Raw genomic sequence first — 23450 nt, 5'->3', positions numbered from 1 at the left:
AAAGCATTACTTGACTATACACTTCCAGGTAGAGCTAGTTAGAATGCACTGACAAGCTTTCAGTAGTTACCCTTACCAGAAAGTTCTTTATGTTTTACACGTTTTTTTTCTCAGTTAAAGATCAAGATGGATACTGCTGGGACTATTTCGTCTTCTACACAGTGAAATTACTGGACTTTTCCAGCAGCCACAACCCCAACCCAAATTTACCTGAGGGAACCATTCTAAGCCCTGGCAGCTACCCCTGCAGGGCAGGTTTAAGGGTAACAGGTGGGACCCTATTCTGTGAAACAGAATTTCTCTTTCTGTACTTGATATAGTCACAAGCCATTTTGTTCCTACATCAAATTCCGCAAGGATGACATTTAAAGTGTTTTGACAAAACCATCACTATTACCTGAAGAAGTCGAGAGCCAATAATAAGTCAAGATTTATTAATGACAACACTGTTGTTCTTACAGTTCGCTTTATAAAGTAACTCTGATCTGACTGATTAAAACACACTAGGATCACTGTAGAGCAGCATTGGCACATACACGTCATAGTGTCTGCATGATATTCAACGGGGTTAGGTTACAGCATGTGATAGAATTGTGTCATCACATCAGGTTAAAGACAGGATGCATTCAAATGGGCTCTAACTATCAGTACGTTGCCTACAGTAAAACACCTCTGTACATGTAATTTACATACAGCTTTGGCCCTTGCATGCAGAGAAGGATATAAAGTATCCCAACGTAAGTGATCCACTTACAGCTATTAGGGGTACGGTAGCTAATAGCCCAAAATATCCTTAGTTATGTTTAGGAGGAGCATCCAAGACAAGATCGCTTTTGGACAACTACTGCAGTGCTGGGAGAGGTAAGCATGAACTAGAATGTACTGTACACTTCAAAAAAATCAAGGGAATTTCAGAAGTATTTGCAACATAGTGATTAACTAAAAAATACTGAGCTCAGTATTTGTGATTAGCAATAAATACAAATTACTTCATGTTTGCACATCACTTTAAGTAAGCTAATATCATTTTACCATGTCTGATTAAGAACTGTAAAGCAGCATTTTCTGCATAAATTTCAACACGAAGTATTTGCATACAGCCTATTAACGTCCATTATTAAACAAGCCAATGCAACAACACTTGCTCCCTTGGGACAGAGGGGAGAAGCTGAACTTTCTGCCCCAAAGGTCTGAATAAAACTACTTGCGTGTCCATGCCAAACCTCCAAGACAGAGTTGCTGCGGGCATTCTTCCCAGCCATAAGATCTGCTCTGTCCTTGGGACTGCTCCTCTCCATCATTAATGACAACCGTGCTTTCTCCTCACCACAAGCTGGTAAATCTAAGTGTTAACTTCCCTGAAGGAAAATGAATAGCATTCTACTTGTGAAGACACAAGCTACCACAGCTAGTTACATCAGAAGAACGTCGTGTCTGCTGAAAAGGCACCTGCAAGTCGAAAATCTTCTTTTGTAAGCACACTGTACATGCGCTGGGGCAATGGTTTTGAGTAGGGTGCGGGGCGGGGGACAGTTGTGCGCAAAATAACCTCCCGCCCCGTGGGTGGTGGGAAGTCTGAAACGGCGCCCGTGTTGAGTCGTCGCTCATCTGATGAACCTGATCTCCTCAGTTCTTCATCAAGTGGAGGCATTGCAGAAACCTTAAATAAAAGCAGAAGTATAATTGCAGGGCGAGCTGTTTATCAAAAGTGGGATTCAGAAAATAATTCATAAGAGAAAAAGAGGAAGATTAGAAATGGTAACACATCAGAAGGCTTTACATGTACACAGTGCAAGACACTAATGGGATGTCAAGAAATAAACTGCGCACGGTCAAATGGAAGAACCTTCGTATGCGGATGATAAAGCTCAGGCTAGACTAAACTCCCTGTTTTTTGACAAGCGTGAAGCAACCGTTTTCACCAGACAAAACGGCCCCTTCTCGGTCAGGGCTCCAGCCTCAGCTCCTCGTGGAGCTGAGGCACGGCCAAGCCAGCCTCCTTTTAAAAGCAATCAGCAAACATCCTGGAGTCTTGACCAAAAGCTACCTGCCTTTTAAACAGCATACTACTTCCATACATGCCCTTCGTGGCCAAAGAGCAGCTTACTGAGGGTACATCACAGAGCACATGGACCGCTGGGCAACCTCCGTCACTACCCCTTGCCTCAGAGTCAGTAGCAGCAGCACTAGAGTCTGAACACTGGAAGAATGACCAGCGTGCTCCAGCTCCTGGCTGCTCCTCAGCCAGCCCAAAAGACATTTCCTAATTACATGCATACACACCAACACCCTAACAGGGTCTGTGTTTAGCTGTCCCCAACTCAAGAACATGGAAGAACCCCCAGGAGGACCCTCACATCCACACTGCTTCCAAACCTCTCTCCCCCCCAGTCCTCAGGAGCAGGGACCCAGCTCTGCAGCCAGTGACAGAGGGTAAGTCACCAGGGGTAAGTGCCAGTTGTTCGTACAAGAACAGTTTAAAGAAACCAACAGAGAGGATGTTCCCTTTGCTACACTTCTTCACAAGTTTTCCTGGTTCTCCCTCCCAACCCCTCCGTACCTTTGTCCAAAAGTTTCAGTAGTGTTAATAAGCATTGCTATCTCAATAGTTTTGGTGGTATCTGGACTGTGACATCCACCATGTTGTACCATCCATCACATCAATACCTCCCCCAAAACATCTGGCTGTTTAATAAGCAAAAAACAGTGACAGTAACAGAGATGAGTATGAAGGTAAGGCTACGTATTTCAGCATCAGAAAATATTAGTATTCACTGGAAGAAAGGTTTGTGGGTGGGCTGGTTTTCTTTGTTTTGCTCATAATTTTTTTTTCTCCACTTTCTGTTAGGCTCTAAAAAAAGTCTGTGAATAAGGAAAAACCATTCTGGAAACACAAAATTATTTTTACACTTAATATGTCAACAACAGTATAAACCACGTCAGGCTGTTGTGCTATATCTACCAAAAGGTTCAGCTCTATGCAACTAGGGAAGATGAGTGGGAAATGAGGGACAAAGTTGGTTACCTCATCAGAAGATTCAGTCAGCTTGAAAAAGGATGAGAAAAGAACCAATGATGAAAGATAGAAACAAAGGCAAGTCAGAGATGACTTTCAAGAGGTTAGAAGGAGACTGTAGGTTTAAGAGATATCATGCACTCTACTTCCAAGAACATGCGTTTGCTATCATAATTTTCCTGAGAAAGCTTGAGAATATAACAAGACATTTTACACAACTCAGAGAAGAGTCCAGAATCAAAAGGTAATGAACAAAAAAGTCATTCAACTTCTATTTACCAAACAGCTCTCTATCAAAATAATTCATGGCAGATTAAACGTGAGGGTTTTCTGTAGCAAGTGCGCTCTCATCCCACTAAGAAGTCTTAACAGTGACTAGTGAGAGGTGTCCGTAAGCTAGCTTCAGTTACTGATGGTTCAAAACAAACAAACCCATAGACATTACAAAAACCTTTATCGATTATTAATGTTACAAGCTTGTACTCAACTTTAAAAACATAATACCACATTACTAAAAAGGCAAGTACATACACTTGCATATGCTTACAGAACACAATCTTAAGCTTTAAAGGGAAGCTGGTAAATCAAGCTGCCTTATACGCTGAGATTTGTATGCTACAGACTCAAGTTCTCCTAAAGGTAAACCAAATGTTCCGATTTTCATTTCTCAGAATAACCAGGGGCTGTTTTCAGAATGGTCCTTTTTATGTTGAGTTGCAAAATATACAGATTATTATTAAAAGCATCTGCACCTTAATTTTTTTTTTTTTTTTTTTTAAACGGCAGTGATGTCCAAACAGGATTTCAGGCTTTAAGGTGTCTGTAACATTATGCCACTTTGTTATTAGCAATGCAGTTAAATTTTAATTAGGTCATTTGATGCTATGAATAGGTGAAATTCTGAGAGAAACTGTAAGCTGAGTGCAGTCCAAGAAGTCTGGAAATCAATACTTACCAAGCTAGTTATTAAAAACACTGCTTACGAGAAGAAGGGATTATTTATAACAATATAGGCCACGGAAAGGTTTCAAGAAACCAGTTGCAACACTGGCAATAAGTAAAGTAAATGTAGAGTTGTACTGGAAAAGCAAGGAGCTCTTCCTAAGCACATGAATTTCCATCCAACAAAGTATTCCAAATATAAGCCTCAGTCTAAAGAGTTCCTCCTTCTAAAGTGTTAAACATTAGAACATGCATTCCTACATTCCTTTGTGAAACCATTAACACACTCCATTCTTCTTGCTGTGAAGTTGCATATATTGTGCAAATTGAATAAAGCAGAAATTTGTGCTAGAGTTGCATTACTGATGTCACCATTTTAAGTACATCAAACACTGAATGGCACACCTATCAACTTCCTTCAAGGTTTCACATCCCAGGTCATCTCTTCTTTTGTCTCATGAGGTTCTGTTATGGCTAAAATCACGTTGAACATCACACAAAAAACCCACCCTCTTCAATCACATTTATAAAAATACATGCACATGTAGACAAAATAAATCGCCATCACATGTTAAGCCACTGCCTCAAACCATTTGAACCAGAAGCATCAGCAAAGCAGTCAAGAACTCTCTCTTACCCTCTGGGCATTCACAAACAGCTTGTGAATAACGCTGCCAGCAGGTCCTCTTCCTGCACCAAGAACAGACACTTCTGGCTGCTCCAGGAGGCAGTTTACAAATCTGACAGTACAAATTATTGAAAAAAAAAAAAAAAAGAAAAATATAATTATATATATGTGTGTGTGTATGTGTGTGTGTGTATATATATATATATATATATATATATATATATATATCTTGCTTATTGCATTATTGCATTTTCTAATCTAAAAGCAGCGTTGTTTCCCGTGAGGAGACCTCCACCTAGCATTATTAGCACAGTGAGAACTGGCAGACACAGTCCTCTGTTGAAAAAATCCAAGGAAAACAAATGACATTTCCCAGCATCACACAAACACCATCACTGCCTTTTCATCCCTTCACTCCTTTCCCTTTAGCCTAGGCCTCCAGCCCTCAGCCTTCTATGCTGCCCCCTACTTCACTGCTCCTCCTCTCATGCTAAGCAGCTGTTTTCCCACAGAAGGAGGCTAGAACTGAGCAGAACAAAGCAGCCTCCCAGATGAGGTTGGGAAAGGCAGATTATGCAGCTGATTGTGTTGTAACTCCAGCAGCAGGCCAACCAACCCCTAGACTGCAGGTCACCCCCGAAAGGACCTGCTGCCTTCCGTTACTTCATGTGGCAGCCAGGCTCCTAAGGAAGATGTGTAAACTGTAAGGAGCAGGTGGATGTGGCCAGAAGGAGGCTGCAGCCCAGGGAGAGCTCCGCTGCCCTCCATGTTCCTCTGCTTAAGCAAAAAGTAAATATTCTGACAGCAGTCAGATGCAATGAAACATGTTTTGTCACTTTTCATTCATATGGTTCCTCAATAATACATTTAAAATTAGTACGGAGAGTGGAATGAGAAAATGCAACTTTGGGCAGCATTTCATTCCGTATTAGTTATAGAAAACACTAAATTCCTTGTCCTTCCATTTTTACATATATTGCAACAAAGTTGATCATGTGCACCTTTCACTTAACACAAAAATAATGAAATCTCCAGTACCATCAACAGAAAACAAATTCCATTGAAATAATCTATATCACACGCTTTTAAAGAGATGGTTACTTTGACGGGCATACAGGGTACCCATAAATCACATCTCGGTAGCATGGGAACATGGACACTGAATTTTTACAGCTATTAAGTATGATTCCTCAGTATCTCTTTATTATCACCACTTTCTTATATCCTAAATTTTGAAACTCCTAAAAAAAGGGCATCAGAAGAAAAAGGGAAGAAAATTAGTCACCTTTGCAGATCTTCCTTCTCCTCCTCATTTTCACATTTCTCTACTCCAAATTTTGCTTTCAAAGATCTGGCCCTGGCAATGATAGCTTCCACACTCATAATCTGAGCAATGATTTCCTGCAGGAGTTTAATAAAAACAAAAAAGATGTTATTTTAGCACTCCCACGAACAGTGTACACATCTGTCAAGTTTTCAGCTCTGGCCAATATAAGTCTTACTTCCAGCTTCTTGTCCTCTGGATTTGGAAATCGTAGAACTTTACTGGAATGGGATATTATCTGTTTAATAATCTTCTTAACTGAAGATATATCTTCTAGTACTTCTATTAGGAGAAAAAGAAAAGCAAGTTCTCATTATCGCATCAGTGTTCAACCTAAAATATCTTAATAATTTATTAAACATTATTTACCTTCTTCCTTTACCTTGAGTACAGCTGCATGGATGATGCAAGACAAGAGATGTCTTGCAAGGTCAGCTGGTTTCTGAACTGCAAGGTAATGAAGCACCTAAAACGTTAGAAAATTGAATACATTAGTGCTCGAAACTTCTTCTCAAAGATAAGGTTTAAGCACAAAAGATGAGCACCTACATTAAAGAAGTTACAAGAAGGGAGTATCATTGCAAGACAGGACTCAATAGGTAGATGTTACTCGACTCCTCAGTGGTTGCTTACAGTCCCAGCAAGTTAGAATGAAACTAAAATAATCACTATTTAGTTTCCTAACACGTAAATGCAGATAAAGATCTGTTTTATTTACTAATAATTCAAAGAAGTACCTAAGTAATACTGCTTGTAAAGCTACATTACACACACTATTTTAGATTTTAGATTTCAAACACACTGTTGTATGGCAACAAGGACTTCTGATTAACCCTAAGCCATTTACAGAACAGCTGAATTACTCAAAGGATATAGTTCAAATCTTGTTGGAAGAAGAAGAAAGGGCCGCTTGAAGATCTGTACAAGCATTACAGATCAGACTATCACTAGCCACAGAATTTTTACCTTCTCTGCTTCTCTGGTGTCATCGAAGAGTCTCTTCTGCCTCCGTGCTGGGACTGGTTTTGCTGTCTCCCAGGCCTCTACCCACATGTTGCTAGGGATCTTCATTCGGGCACTCAGCTCACCTTTAATTACCACATTCCCCTTTTCATCAACCACTTCCTCTTCAATGTAATCCCGAGGGGAGTACCACCTCACAAAGTCCTCCAGACAACAGCCAGGATTAGCTGCCTGGAAAGAAAATGAGATAAAATTTGTACCTGAAGAATCCTACAAAAATGTCATAACCTGGGTAGGAAGGCAAATGTCGTTTACAGGGCGGAGCACAGGCTACAAGCCAGGAACTCTTGAGAGTTCTGCTTGCGGTCAAGCTGTACAGTAGGAAAGAGACCTGGGTGAGGGGAGAAAGTAACTGCAAACCAAGAAAACGGCAGCAGGAAAGCAGCAATTGTGTGTGGAACCCACACCAGCAAAAAATAAACCTTCCTCTTATTCCCCAAATCCAGTACATTCACCAGTTACTTCACGCAAGCTCAAAATTTCACTGTTAAGTCAAGCTTCCATCTGGTGCTTCATAAATGCAATAAATATTAATTTTCACGTATAAGCTTACACCAGAACAAAAAGTAAATCCAGCCATCTATGCAAGGTACCTACGGGAAGTGCACTTCCCTTTCAAACCATGGTTCTATAACTCTACTTCAAGGTTTAAGATCACTTGCAGCACAGAAATAAAACTGCTACATCTATCTAATATGATAAGGATGACTGTGAATAAATTGATACTGATGTTGTAAATAGTCTGACTGTACAGTGCACCTGCATCCTTTTATTACACAGCAACACTGCAACGTATGCATGCACACACACATACATATTTCATGACAGAATCTCAAATCCTTTTAGAGTTTAGAAATCCTTTGTTAAAAACAGTGTACATGCTCTTAGCTCCCTCTACAGAATTCAGCCAAGAAATGAAACGAGTTACTCAAAACCACAGCTAGTCCAATCCCAATTTAACGAACAGCTGTACAGAACTTTTAAATAGTGATAACTTAACTTCAAATACAGTTGAGGATGTTTTGTTATTTAGTAGGAGGGTTATGTCCATCTCTCCCCCAAATTCCAAATACAGACTTGTGGAAGTTAATTATTTTGTTTTCCACACCTTTACCTTTTATCCTTACAAGATGGTGGGAGAAAGGCACACAATTTTGACTGAGAACACTGATGCTCAATTTTCTTCTGACACTTTTGTACAGCCTATCCTGAGTTTTAATTCCCAATATCAACTGAATGCATTTTTCCCCCTCCTAGAGACAGCCACACAAGTCTGACTTTGTACAAATTTACTGGAACATTACATTATAATCGACTGGATAAACATAGGTTCTAAAGCATTCAGTTTTCTCAACAGGTTTTTATTATCAGCTTTAAACTGTTTTGAAACTGTTTTGTGGAGGGAAAACAATAAAATTTGTCATGAAAACCTTCACACTTGTCCAACACAAGCAAGAGGAGTAATTTAATTAAGAGGAAAACAGTCTCACAGACTTCAAGTAGTACTACCTTAAATGACTCCATATCCGAGAGCAAGCAGGCACTCTGCATGCGTGCTCGAAGATGTGCACCTTCTGCCGAGGTCCCTAGTTTTGCCAGCACCTCAGACTGTTCTTCCAACAAATCTTCAGTCATGGGTGCTGGTTCCTGTAGCACAGAAAAAGGCAAGCTTACAAGTAGTTCTCCTACTCTTAGCCCTTACTAAGGAAAATGTAAGGTAGCCAAGACAATTTAGTTCTTGGTTTAAAAGGGGAAAAAAAAGTTGGTCTGAGTGAAATTTGTAAGGAGACTCACTCTTAAATAAAACAAAGAGCATGTGAGATTTCACTTTAAACAGCCTCACCAAGTTTTAAAAACGGAAAACAAGGTCTTCAGGCAAAAATACTCAGCAATTTTAAGAACAAATAAATCTTTAACCTTCGAGCTATATACAATTTCACAACCCTAAGTATGACTCATACTGCATGAGTCTCACATTGCACACCAAGCTCATCTCTGGCCACCTAACCTGTGTTATCGGGATGTAGAGAGGTTCTCCTGGGTGCAGCAGTGTCAGCTTTCCATGAGGATGCAGTCGACCTTCTGGTTTTAAGTTCACAGGCTCTTTGCTGCCCTCTTTGGCTCCTCCTTTCTTTCCATTTTCCTGCCCATTTCCTTTCAGATCTTCTGTGTCACTTAGACATTCAAAAAATTCTTCTTCACTGTCACTCCATGATTCCCAAGACTTGCCAACTTCTTTTTCCTTATCAGTCTCCTTTGAGTTATCTCCAGAGTGGTCTGCTCCTTTTCCAGCATCACCAGAAGAACCACCAGGTGAACGATCTGACACGCTCCCCCTTTTCCCCTCATCTCTTGCTTTCTTTCTTTCAATGCAACAATTTAACATCTAACAAGTTAAAGGAAAAACAACAACAAGTGCTTAGCAATTACTTCTCTTACAGAAACAATGCCACAGAGTACTTGGAGAGTCACTAATAATCTCTTAAAACTCCAAAAGTTACTAATTCCATTGAATTGGTGCTATAACAAAGATTTTCCCAAGAAAAGAAGTCCAGACCCAAATAATACAAGGACAACTAAATCTACAAAACTGACATATTTAGCTAATAATGGTTACGATTTTGACTGTTTCCCTAGGAGAAAAATCATTCTTAAATTTGGGATATTTACCTGAAGCTTCTGATGCAGTAAACAGCATCTCAGATCTGGAGGGCCATTAGCTAATCTAACAAAAGGTAGAAGTAACTATTATCATTTGTGAAGTTGAATCTTTCACACACACACGGTCTTAAATCATATGAAACCCAAGAAAGGGACAAAGAGCCATACTGAACCCGCTCCCACCAGTCCAACTATGCGGCTCTTCTGTGGTATCAGAAGACAAGTTATGATTGAACAAGCCCAGAATTTAAACTACGTTTATTTCCTAGAGATCGTAGCTGAAGCTCAGAGATCATTCATAGCAGTACAAAACAGAGACCTTCTGCATTTCCTGTCAATCTTCTGTTTGGATGTTAAAAGAGTAACTGTTTTCAAGCAACAAATTAAGCACCTTTGACCTCACTTTAAAGCAGTTCACATTCCATTTTATTTGTTAGCGTACCCATTTCAAAGTACAAACGAATGAATAAGCAGCCAGTCCAACCCACAAAAAAATAAAAAGGAACTGATACATTTGCTCTACACTTATACCTGCTCCTGACAGAGCCCTTCATTTGGTCTGCAACAAGCTCTGCTAGAGCAGACCTAACTTGGAAGAGTCTGGATAGGTGAGACAGCATTAACTGCCCCAAAAGGCTACTATACCAGCAGGAATTTGGATATGCTTCCTTGGAAAAGTGGCAAAACTACACCACAAAGAAAAGGTATTTCAGATTATATCGCCTCCTTCGTTTCTATCTCATGATAGACTGGTAGCTAAGCATTTGCATAAGCTTCTTTTTCCTCCTTCATATAATCTTTAATTTGAGCTTCTTCCAGGTATCTTGAAGATCAATGGAGGGCACAGACACTTCCTCACCTCTCTTGCCTTTCTTGCTTTAGGGAAGAAAGGTAGTAAAAATGGAAGATAGCATTTGAAAGCAAACAAATAAATAAATATAAATATTGGCATATTTCAAAGTCATAGTGAACTTGCTCTGTTCCTGAAACAAGATTTTCTATGACAAAGCCACAACAACAAAAAAAACTTACCCTGGAATAAGGTAGTTGTTCTCCCATCTGTAGCGCATTTCTAACACAAATTCTTGCCAAAGATGTGCCACTCCTTTTACTCCTCCGTGGTAGAAGTTTATCATACAAAGACATAAAGCTAGTTTGTACGTCAGACTATCAGAAGGAGCAGATTTAAACTGACTGAAGAGATTCTACACAAGAAATACAAGAAAGCAAGAAATGTAGAACCAACGGCAGTTTCTCCAAAACCATCCAATCTGTGTCCTGTTTGTCAATACAAGTGGCTAATTAATGCTTTAAGCCTACAAGGTACCAAAAATGAGCCTTTGGAAAGAAAAAAATAAATAAAGAAAAAGACCACCAACAAACATTCACTATTTTCTACTTGGAGATTCCACAGAGGTAAGATTACCTATTAGAAGGCAACCACAGCAAAGTCTGTATTAACGCGCACTAAAAATCGTGCATTCTCTTTCTCAAGTATCAGTCAGTAAAACTCACATAATCTTCATTCTCTGGAGGAGGATTGTTCCCAGTTGAAGGGCTAGTTCCACTTTCAACTCCATCTGCAAGCTTTTCAGCAGCATCAGGAAATAAGAACTTGAAGAAACAAAAAAAAAAAATTCAAACTTGCACCAGTAACAACTTAGGCTGTGTTTCAAGAAGCTGACCAAAGCAATTTAAATAACGGAACTGACATCAGAAACTCTTTTTTAATTACAATTCTGCTATAAACCAGATGTATCAGCACAAGCAGGAAATATGTTTTTTTTTTATGAATCTAGTGTGCATGGGTAGCTCACTTACCAGAAGAATAGTGTTCAGAACTTCATTGTTCAAAGGCGATTCATCTACACCTCTGTGTTTGCGAATCTTTTTCTTGGCACTGTGAACCATATTTGTGACTGATAATTTATGGATTGGAACAGGTGCTGGCTCTGTGAGCTTCGACAAAGCATGAGTAATATCAGCAGCCTCTGCAACATTAGAAAAAGGAAAAAAAAAAAAGAAAGAAACAGCTCTTAAAAGTTCGCGTGTCATATTCAGTCTGCGCATCTTGTATTGATTTTTAACACTCTGTACCCTTGTATTGTCATGTTTGGTCCTCGATACTCACTGTTCTTAGCCACAAAGACATACAGCACAACCAGGAGTCACAGACCAACCGCCTTGATTTATTTTCTGAAGGAAGACTAGACTGGGTTGGCTGCAGGTAGTGCCTGCCACCTGCTGCAAATACTGCATACTTGCAGACAATGACAGGCAGTGTATCCGCAAAAAGCCTGCTACAAAGCCAGTGTTTAAACCTCATTTACACACAGCAAAAAGAGAATACGTTGAAGTTAAAGACTATTCAAATGTATGCTGAAGCTTTAGATTAGCCTTACGTAGATCCAGTTTTAACCACTATATATGACCATACGTGGTCTATGCATATTCTGTTCTAGAGTCTCCAGGTAAACAAGATGATTTTTCCAGACAACATTGTTGCTGGTAAACTTTGGAACTTTTTTTAATAAAATGAATTACATTGTTAGAAAGAATTAAAACAAATTTAAGTGAATAATTACATCAGCCTGGAAAACCTCATCTTGGCAAATGTTTTAAGGAGATTAGAGAAGGAGAGCTAAAGAGACTATGTCAAGCACTAGAAGTAATATGTACCCTATGCAGTCTAACACCTTTTTAAGCTAACTAGCTAGCCCGTTTTTTGCTCTTGAGCTCCCTCAAGCTCCATTCCAACATGAAAAGTAAGGAAAATGAAAGCAAGAGTCAGGGACATCAAAAAGATGTCAGCATCTACATTTTTAGGATAAAGTTTGACCTGTTGGTCTGTTAATTTTGGTTTTAGCTTCATTGCACTTCTATTCCTCTTTCAGTAAGAGTACGAACGGCCCTTAAAATGGAGAGGAGGTCAGCAAAGACTCTCAAACAGTTTAAAGGCTCTTTAAACTGGCTGTTAAAAATACAGAATATGGTACTTCAAAAGGTAGAAAAAAGTTAAGAAAATACAAAACCACAAAGTGATAGTCAAAAACAACTCCTGTACATACTAGTACAATGTCTAGTCTAGCTCTCCGATTAAAAAAAACAACTGTAACACAGGAATTTGTCCTTGGGGACTTTGGCAGCTAGGCTTGCCAAGAATTCTTGAGAAATGGTACCAGGCAGCACTGACCGGAAAACTCCTAGAAGTGTTCCAGAAAATGTCTAAGAGTAAGAAGTAAAAAAGGCTAAAGAATCTGAAGTCAGGAAAAGGGGGGTAAGAAAGGCAAAATCTGTGAAACATCTAAATATCAAACACAAGTCACCAAGATTTTAGTGTTACCTTTTCCATCCTCTTCAAAAGCAGACCTTCCAAGTATCTCATCAGTTGACTCCTTCCGACGACAAAGCTTGAAGAATTCATTAAGAAAGTCACCTGTAAGAGAAACAAAGTTTCTGAACCACTACAATTCAAATCTCATTGAACAATAAACTAAATCTCAAAGTAATTCTTGAAGGATGGTAAATTTTCTCTTAGTCTGAAAGAACATGATAATCTATTCTGAAGCACAAACATCCTTAAACCACATAATTAAAGCTTCAGAAAACACACAGCTGAACAGCTATCAGCCACCCCTCCACAGCACAGTCCTGCATGCAGTTTAATCCATTTCTTCACACCTCTCCTCCACAAGCTCAAAGGCCAGGATGGGCAATAGTACAGTTCTCCAGGCTTATCAGTCCTGTCACAGACAGATTGATCCAACTAAAGAAATTGATATACACACATAGTGCTTAATGAAAGCTTGTTTTCTTGGAAAAAGAAGCCCATAATATAGTTCACTCAAAGAAATGAGGGGAGTGAGGAAACAGAGGTCATCAGGGTAATCAAACATCCGATTTTAAACTCAAGACTTAATAGCCTAAAAAACACAGCAGATTGGGAATTCAGGCATCTTACCCAATAGACACTGAGGATTATCTGCTTTTCTGATTCTCACAGACCACTGCGGTGCTTGAATAGGATCCAGGTCGCTAAAAATTAAAAAAAAAAATAGAAAAAAAAAGGTAATTCTGTCACCATAGGTATGCAAGAGATGAGTATCAAATTCTTAACAAATGGAATGTCATAGCCAGGAAGCTATAACATACACTACATTACACAGAAGAATATGACAAACATTATGACGTGCAAGCAAGAGTCCTTGTTCCACCTACATATTTAACATGAATAAGAAGTGTAAGAAGAATACAGCTCAACTTTAGTACACTTTAAAATACAGTAATTTTACATAATGTTGAAAACTCATTTCTGCATTAATTAAATCAGTAGACCGCAATTATTTTTTTCCTTTCTGAAATATCAGTATATATTGTTCCTACTCTTTAGAAAGCTTAATAAAAAACATGTGAATGGGGTAACTAAAATGCAGTAGTTAACAAGACAGTACACAGGTAGGTATTTACAGTTCAGGCAAAATACTTACGAGTAAACATCATTGTCGACAATTATACCTTCTGTTAGGTGAGGCCACGTGGTAGCCAAGTGGAGCTCACTGAAACAGAACAAGATTTAAGACTCGATCACAGTTAAGACCTTGACACACATGACAGTTCATATTTAAATTCCTATACATATTTTGCAGCTAAGTCCAGAAGTGTGCATGTTTTCCTCGCTGTATATGTTGTAAGGTTATTCTAAAGCATGTCACCCAGTATTACACTGAACCTTAGCGGTAGCTGGCACACAGGACTCTTTCAACGCTCCTCTCCATTATATCCTAGGTATCCCAGTATAGACAAAAGAAAAATTCTCATAAATTTCCTACAGCATTAAACACTAATACATTAAATGACTCCTTGATTTGCTGAGTGGTGATGGGCATTCAGAAGAGGGCATTAGAGGGATTATAACAACCCAGTTAACAGACCCTCTCATTTTAAGTTTCCCACAAATGTCATAGTACAAGAAAAGAACAAGCCGAACCGCTGCATGAAAGTACATCATTTTTAAGGTTTATCTCCAGTTAAGGTACACTTCAACATAATAATTTCAGAGACAAATTGAGTACTCTAAAAGTTTATGGTGAAACATTTAATGAGCCAGGACTCCGAATATCATTACACAGCTTCGTAAATGGTATTATTTGCTATTAGAGCACGTACTTGAATAACAAAACCTTCTATTAGTGACATAGTAAGTGAGATGCAGGCAAAGCTCAGATTTCAAATAACATACATTTAAGTCCTCCACTAAGGAGGTTAAAAAAAACAGGTTTTTTAACTCTTATCTTACCTAATAGGGTCCTCACAGGCACCAAACGGTAACTTCCCAAACTCAAGACCTCCAACTTCTCCCCCAACTAGTGCATCTATATCTGAAGACAGATCAATACAGAATTTGCAGGGTATTTTAAGAAGCGTATCATTTTAATTTCATAGGAAAAAGACCACAGTATGTAGGCTCATCAGAAACACGCTGAACAGCTAAGGTTACGGAGATATGAAGATGTAATACTAGCGCAAAGCCAAAGTAGTTGTTTCCAGCAGAAACTAGGAATTAATCTTGAAACTGGACAATAAAAACCACCGATAAAACTCTTGTCACTTGTGTTGAGCAAAGGTTATTCCATTTATGCAGGAACAGATGACAGCTATAAAGGCATCCTTAAAGAGTCTATGTCCACACAGAACAAATAGACACAAATTTGTCATGAAATGACAATTTAGGCAAGAGACAATTATGACAATTTAGGCAAGAGATCAGTTCTGTGCAGAAAAGGGAGACTGGAAAATCCAACTCTGCAGGAGCGAGAAACGAACTACTTTGAAAACGTTGTTTGAAAATTTTATGGAAAGAGTTTGTTATGTCTGCTGCAGTTAAAGACTTAACCCAATGATGTGGGGGATTCCTTTTACCACACACAAAAAAAAAAAGCTAAAGATGCCTCCCAGCATCCCCAACCACTTCCCATGTTATACATTTTAAAGACAAAACAAACACTGACACTCTTTCCCAATCAAAAATTTAAATGGGTAATAACGTGTTGTAATGACATTATAATAATGTTATTACAACCTCTGATCCTTAATTTCAAATGCATCTGATAAACTGTTTGCATACAAAACAACAGAGGAATTAGAACAAAGTATTTGAACAAATTCATTAAGTTATTTCTCCAACTTTCTTCTTCAGAGAAGATAAAGTACATATTTAAATTCTTTGGCTTTATTTGAGAATAGCTAATTGAGTGGTTGAGGGCAATAAATTCCTGGTCTAGTTATTCACAATGAAAATATAACCACAACTGCATGTGGCAACAGCAGTAAAAATGTTGTTTGTCTCCAGTTTCTGCAATACACTATGTCACTCCTGGTTCTTTATCCAGAAACTTCTAGAAGAGTAGAGTTTATTCAAACTACTTAAAGCAAGAGACATGACCAGAGTAGTATAATTCATTCATGTTAAAAAAGGGATCCTAAACTTGCTGAATAACTATAGCAACACACAGAAAGACTACTGAGAATAATAATTTCTGTGTCTGCAGAAATAATAAAAAAGAAAATCTGTAGAACTAGCTTCACAAGTCGTTTTGACAAGCTTGGTTTACCTACAAAGAGAATTACTACTAAAAAAAAACAATGATTTGCTCTGACCCTACAGAAGAGGATTTTCTTTAAAGTTATTTTCCACACTCCTCAAATATAAAGCACACAAGATAAACTTTGCTACACATTTCTTCAAAACACATCTGTGCATCTGTGAATAGTGTAAGGGTTTTTTTGTTGCTGTTTGTTTTTTAAGTAAACAAAAGTCAAATAATTAGCAACCAGACTAACGTCATACAGGTTCTGTCCCTCTAAGTACGCCCTAAATACTTCATCCTGTTATGCAAACCTACTACCAAGCTAAGAATAGAACTTGGGCCTTTTAATTGCTCTACCACCTTGTGCCTAAAATACCACGTTACTAATGAAAACGCCTGTTGAGAACGAACTAACCTACCTTTTTCCTATAGATTTGCTTAACTTTGAGCCAGAAGAAGTTTATAATTTATTTCCTGATGCTACCTCTATATGAATAGGTCTGTTAAGAGCAAATCCTTGAAGCCCAAGAAAATGTTACCGCCAAGCAAGCATGTAAGAGTTCACTGTGAGATTACCAAACCAGTAAACTAGCACAGATTTTTCTAAAGAGCATTACTGTTGCATAAACTTATCAAGTCTGGTATATGTACTTTAGATTTAAGACTACACATTACTTTTCTTCTTTCCTTTCCTAAGACCTCCTATAGTAAAAAGCTTGATCAGCACTTTTTCCTGCACGAAAAAAATGTATCAACTACTTAGCTTACTTAACACGGTGGACTTTTTAAATCCAAAGTTCAAATGAACATAGAAAAGTTATCTCCTTTTCCATTGTTAGTAGAGATAAAAAGATAAATAGTGAAGCACTAAAATCAGTTATTTTATTGAAATAATCACCCAATACTAGTGTGAAGTATTAGCATCTATCAAAACTTGAATCCAATCATTTCCTTGTGGAACCCAGGGCAGAATTCTTTACAGATCTATGGACAGTCACCTGCTTCTCTTCGAACAGACACTACAGTTTTAGAAGCATCACAAACTGTATCTCTGAACGCTAATGAAAAAAAAAGTATATTTCTAACTCACGATTTCAGAGGAGCTTTAAATTTGCTAGCTCATCACAGGGAGTTGTAACTAAAGCCTTTTGTAGTAATGCAGAAACAACGTTTAATTCCTCTGGCAAGATACACAAACATTTTCTTTAGCATTGACTAATTGTTCATCTTAAGACAAGTTATTCTGTGGACACAAAACTCCCACCTGGTGGCTGCTGCGGCCAGAAATACTGTTGCCAGTCTTGAAGCACGTATGTAAGCCGAATGGCCATGCTAACTGGAGGCAGTGGCGTTAATGGGCATCCCTTGAAAATATTAAAGGAAAAATTAAGTGTAAAGAATACATCCTCTACAATATCCTTGAACAGAACCTAAGTTATGACAGTTTGTATTATAGCTAATTTTATCTGAACTGCAACACCGCAAGAATTACTAATAAAGTTTTTGCTCAACAAGACACTCATTGCAAAACTAAGCATATAAGCTTTCTAAAACCCATGCAACATTTACATGCTCCATTTAACTGGTTATTCACAAGTAACTCTAATCCAGAATAAGTTAGGTTTTCAATAAAAACTTCTCTCAGTGTTTTGATGAGATTGCTGACTACCAGTATCAGTTGTGAAGTGTTGCAGTCCCCCATGCTCCTCTATAAAAGTCCACTTAGACTCCTCAGATTTCCATCATGTTTTTCTTCCCTCTTAATTTATTGGTTGGGTGCATGAACTACAAAATATCAGAAGAAAAACTGCACCCCAACCTTCCTCTCTCCTTCAGAGAGAGGCATAGAGTTTCAGAAAGAGGATAGAGTTTGCTTGAGGGAGATTGAGAGACTTATTACAAGTAAACTGCAAAATAGAAACATTCTTTCACAAGCCCTGTGGAAAATAAAGAATGGAAGAATGCAATACAAGTGAGTACGGAAACATATAAATTTTTACTTTCTACTACTAGATACAGAGTGGCAATAACTGGAAGGAGATTGTTGGTATTGGCAGTGTGAGTCTTACCCTTACAAAACAAATCCCTAGAAGACAGAACTGAATGTACAGCAACCAGTTAATAGAATTATTCTTAGTATCAGGTGTACACATACGGATGCACTTACGATCTTGGACTTGAAGATATCCAGTAATCCCGATAAATGTGTGTACTGATTTGGCACTTTGCGAAGATGAACCATTTCAAAGTCAGTTTGAACTCCTGGACCTTGACATTCTCCAACATACATTCGTCGCCATTTCTGATGTATTTGTACAAATAACGGTACCTGACTATAAAATATATTTCAGGTTATTTAAAATGTCGTGCTATCTCATAGTCTTTTAAACTAGCTAAAAAAATGTTACATATCATATTTTTAGAATACATTTTCTTAGTGGAACACAGCTCAAAATGCTTAATATGAATCATAGAAAAATATTGACTTCACCATTACATGGAATGCCTAACAAATTGTTGTGTCGTAAACACAAACACGAAGGCTTATCAATGACTTCAGTTCATTTTTAGTCTAAATACTTTTGAGGAATATGATAAAGTTACTGTTACCACACAGATAAGAAAGCTTCTTACAGAGTTTATGCTCTGTATGCCAATTATTCGAACAACTTGCATCAGTTTTTAAAGACTTTGAGGTTTTTAAATAACAATGAATATAAACAACATACCGAATCAATCATTTTATAGTTACCATGGGAAGACTGTTTTTTAATCTTTTTTTTTTTTTTTTTTAAATATTATGGTGCAAATACAACAAACTCGGAATGTAATTCACTAATAAATTAATACTTTTTCCTCAAAAGAGAAGTATAGTAGTTTCATCTTGACGTACTAAAAAGTTTAGGCTTTCACTTACCAGCCGGTGTTGCCCAATGCAATAGAAACAGAACTCAGCAGAAGGTTACATTTGGATTCACTAAGAACTGCATCGTTATTTGCAGCCGGAGCAATAACCACGAACTCCCGTAAGCCATACCTTGGAGGGGGCGAGAAGAAAAAAAGCATGATGTTTCTATTTTCTAGTAAACCAGCTGAAACACACAATTGGTAGAAGTATTATAATCTGAATAACAGAATTGCCACCAACAAGCTGTGAAGCTGTTATTTGGACGTGAGTCCCTCTTTCAGCGAGGTCAAGAAGCGACTGGATATGTAGCACTGCAGATTCTCAAATCAGTAACTACAGGCATTCAAGAGCATTCAAACACTATTAAAGTAACGTGAAGATTTCCAGATCTATCAGTCCTGAGTTTATTACTTAAGTTAATAATAACTGTAATTATTTATACTTTAATACAATCTCTTGAAGAATACAGTAATCTGCTACAGATTTGCTTTATTAAGAAGTATTTGGTTGTTACTGCAGTTTTTTCCCCTCTTAAGGTGCTAAAGCTTTGTTTTTGAGAATCCATCTAAATATCACATACATTAAAGCCTGATTAGTCTACGAATTCAGAAAAAAATATTTTGAAAAGACTATGGTTTGGGTTTTTGTTTTTTTTCAGCCCTTTACTGCATCCCATACAAAGAACCATTTTCCTTAAGCTTTAACGCTGGATGGAAAAAAAATACAAATGATTGTGCCACCAAAGATTTTTCAATTGCTATGTTTACTTGTTTTAGGGAAGAAGAGAGGCAGCATACATACCATCTTACCAGACAGTGAGCTCTAGGAGGAAAGTCATTGTTCATGCACAACAAGTCCTGCATAGGCAAAGGAAGGGCATCTGCAAAACAAATTGATACATAAGAGCATCAGCATCCATTCAGCTAACTTACAGTTTACTTCTTTAGCAGTTTGCAAATTCTTTAGCATTTGTTCAATGTAAAACACTAAAATCAGAGATGTCAGATCCCACCCATCAGACACCTCAAAATTTCACACAGATTCAAATCAACGCACTATGAATTCCACATTTTGAAATTGTCTTGTCATATCCGTATGCCAGTGACATAATTCAGACACAAAAGAGAACTATAAGCTACCTTCTGCAGGTTCTTCTTTCCCATCTCTGTCACTGGGTTCTTGTGCAAGATAATGATGGGTAACTGAGAATTTGAAGTCTGCAAATGAAATTTCATCTGATTTCTCTTCCCATGCTCCTGTGGTATATACACCCTATAGATTTAAAACAAACAAACAAACACAAAGCTAGTGCTTCATCACATAAATTTAGGTTAACATTCATGAACCTTACAAAATATACTGCCTAAACAATCTATAACATTTGTCCACCTTTTTCTACTACCATTTTATTCTACATAGCAAGGCATGGTTTAAAGATACATAAAGATGATTCTCAAAACACTTCATACTAAAGGTATCTGAATGTTAAAATCTACATTACTAATAATCATGTTTGTTTTAAGGAAATCTTGTCCCCCACAAATTCTTGAGATTTATAAGGCAATAAAGAGGCAAATATTTCCCTTCACATGACAGAAACTACACATCTTAAGCATATGTACCCTCTACTTTGCCCAAAGACAGAAGCTTCCCACCTCAGATTTTATCTATACCTGTCAACCCCACCACTCTAAACAAATGCTTCTTTAATATTTACTTGGAACATGCTTTTACTGATAAATGATTACGTATCTAAAACCTGCAAAACTTCTGTGAGGATAATCAAATTTTAAACAACAATACTACATACGAGGATATATAAGGGGGAAAAAAATAAACAGCACTGTACAGAATTTTACAGCTGCTACTCAAGCTAAGCAACTTGGACAAAGAGCATATTTGTAAAGACCATATTCTCACTGGAAAGCAAGAAGAAAGGTCTGGTCTAGAAAACAAAACATGTAGGAATACACTGAAGGATAAAATAATTGTCTAAGGTTGACTAGTTGTCAGCCTTAAATATTAATCCTGAATACTTTGTAGCATGACTAAAATTAAGAATCATAAAACTCTCCTGGAAACATGGCAACCATTCAATCCTAAACAGCTAAATTTATTCACAATGATATGCATATTCTATTTATGTATTTAAATATTCTAGTATGCAGAAGAACTCAGTAATTTTTTATATGTTTTACAAGACTGAAGAAGCACCACAAAGACTAACTAGACTTTGGGGTTAAAAAAAAAAAAACTTCTCTCTGATCTATGAAATGTACTGAATCAACAGAAACACAATGCAAACCTCAACCATAAGTACGTGAGGTGTGATGAAGGCACGAGGGAGGTCAGGCAAAAAGAAACTCCTTGAGAATTTCAAACAGCTTGAACAATATTTCCAGACTGAAAACTGGCAGTGAAAAAACAAAAACAAACAAACAAAAATAAAAAAATCAAGGCCCTACATGAAGATTCAGATTTATCAGGGAAATTGCCCATTTTCCAGACAACCCACCAATAGACTTACAGCACTTGTTCATCCAGTAGCCAGTTTTACAAGTGAAATTCCCAATATAAATCATTATCTGCCACACTTACGTAAATGAGAGCACATGTAAACATCTCCATGTGGACTGCTACTGATATTAATAATTCTAATAGAACATCTGGAAGCAGCAACTGACCTTTTCTAGAGGTTTGCCTGAAGAAATCCCAATAAGTTTCCAGTCATTCAATACTTCTTCTATTTTTGAGATGAATCTAGCAGGGAGGGGAAAAATCATTAGTATTTCCTGAAGTCTCATTCATCTTGCACCATAATTCAGCTCCCTAAAGCAGGTGATATGTTGTCCTACTACAGAATACTTTAAAAAAACACCAACTATCACAACAGGAACAGAAGTACTTCCTTGTATGAATAAAGTGGTACTTCTATGTTTACACTGCAGATTATAGTTATTTTTAGCAATTGCTATGAACATGCTTTGAGTGATTACAGTATCGTGTTTATTTTTGTCTGGTACTGCAGAATATTGGTTTTTAAGAAAATACACCCTTATTTTACTGTTGACAGAAAGAATAAACATTTGACACATAATTGTAATTGAAATTCAGATTTAAAGACAGCGCTTAAAATCTTTGTCTGCTTCTGTCATAGTCATTATCACTGATATAGACATTTTAAGAAACGGAGGTCAGTCTCTTCTCGCACATAATTACTGGTAGGACTAGAGGGAATGGCCTCAAGTTGCGCCAGGGGAGATTCAGGTTGGAAATTACGAGATATTTCTACTCAGAAAGAGCAGTCAGGCATTGGGACGGGTTGCCCAGGGAGGTGGTGGTATCACCGTCCCTGGGGGTGTTCAAGGAAAAGTTGGATATGGTTTTTAGGAACACGGTTTAGTGGGTGATGTTGGTAGTAGGGTGATGGTTGGACCAGATGATCCTGGAGGCCTTTTCCAACCTTAATGATTCCAGGATTTCTATGAAATAGTACATTATGAATGCAAGAGCAATCTTCACCTTAAATTTTCTTGTACATTGTTCTTCTAACTTTTGAGAGCTTCATCTGAGATGACTACATTATTAATATAACATAAAAACCCACAGAGCTCTTCTAGATGTTTATTCCCATCCTCTTCAAATAGACATTAAACCAGATCTTTCGCTAAGCTCAGAAAGGGCTTGGCTGGATCCTCTTAGCCTGCCGAGCAGCACCGCCAGCAGGCACACTGTCCCCGTCCCCCTGCCCCTGGCGCAGCGTTAACCTGTTGACAGGGGCAGCAGCGCTCACCAGGAACCTCTTCCCCCCATGATGATGGGGCACAGACACCTTCTGGGGCCGCCTAAGTTCAACTAACAACAACAACAAGGCCACGGAGTAGCTGAAAACTTGGAAAAACTGCGCCCGACGCCGCCAGAAAGGCGGCCGGGCAGCGAAGGAGCCGAACGGTCCCGGCGGCACCTGCCAGCCCTCAGAGCCCCCCCGAGCCCCGGCAGGAGCCGCGCAGCCCCCGTCCCCCGGTCCCGGCAGCAGCACGTACCGCTCCCACTCGGAGGCGGTGGTGAAGTCCGTGATCTCGAACACCTCCGACTCGGGCTGCGGGGAGAGAGCGGGCAGGCAGTGAGCGGGGAGGCAGTGGCTGGGCACCGACAGGAGAGGAGGAAAGGGAAGAGAAGGGACCACGGGGCTAACACTCACCTCACTGTCCGCCGCCATTTTGCGACGCTGCCCAACCCCCTGCCCTGCGTGCTGCCGCTGACGGGAAGGCGGCGCCGGGCGGGCCGCCCGCTCCTCGCCTCCTCACGGGGCCGCCCCGGCTCGCTTTGCCCTGCCCCAGGAGGCGGCACCGGCCGCGGGC

General features: G+C 38.7%; 1 protein-coding gene across 1 annotated transcript; it reads right to left on the bottom strand.

The window, feature by feature from the left end:
- Positions 1 to 412: 412 nt before the first annotated feature.
- RAB3GAP1 (RAB3 GTPase activating protein catalytic subunit 1) lies at positions 413 to 23407 on the bottom strand. The gene is made up of 24 exons (XM_035556158.2): positions 23291 to 23407; positions 23133 to 23188; positions 21774 to 21849; positions 20229 to 20361; positions 19891 to 19969; positions 19099 to 19218; positions 18349 to 18514; positions 17446 to 17545; positions 14891 to 14972; positions 14082 to 14150; positions 13556 to 13629; positions 12938 to 13030; positions 11416 to 11585; positions 11110 to 11208; positions 10627 to 10799; positions 9604 to 9658; positions 8942 to 9319; positions 8443 to 8580; positions 6877 to 7104; positions 6280 to 6376; positions 6089 to 6192; positions 5872 to 5987; positions 4596 to 4698; positions 413 to 1660 (listed from the first exon to the last, which is right to left on the bottom strand). The coding sequence occupies exons 1-24, from the start codon at positions 23306 to 23308 to the stop codon at positions 1418 to 1420; spliced, it is 2970 nt and encodes a 989-aa protein (XP_035412051.1). The 5' UTR covers positions 23309 to 23407; the 3' UTR covers positions 413 to 1417.
- Between the last annotated feature and the right edge of the window lie 43 nt (positions 23408 to 23450).

This window comes from Cygnus atratus, chromosome 6, assembly GCF_013377495.2.
Source record: "Cygnus atratus isolate AKBS03 ecotype Queensland, Australia chromosome 6, CAtr_DNAZoo_HiC_assembly, whole genome shotgun sequence".
Lineage (NCBI taxonomy): Eukaryota > Metazoa > Chordata > Aves > Anseriformes > Anatidae > Cygnus > Cygnus atratus.
The sequence above is the reverse complement of the archived record's forward strand: the minus strand, read 5'-3'. Positions and strand labels throughout refer to the sequence as shown.

Coding starts and splice junctions, on each gene's coding strand:
- RAB3GAP1 (XM_035556158.2), bottom strand. Junction 19,219..19,890: donor GCTCACTGTCTGGTAAGATG/GTATGTATGCTG, acceptor GCCCCCTCCAAG/GTATGGCTTACGGGAGTTCG. Junction 14,973..17,445: donor CTGGCCGCAGCAGCCACCAG/GTGGGAGTTTTG, acceptor ATCTGTCTTCAG/ATATAGATGCACTAGTTGGG.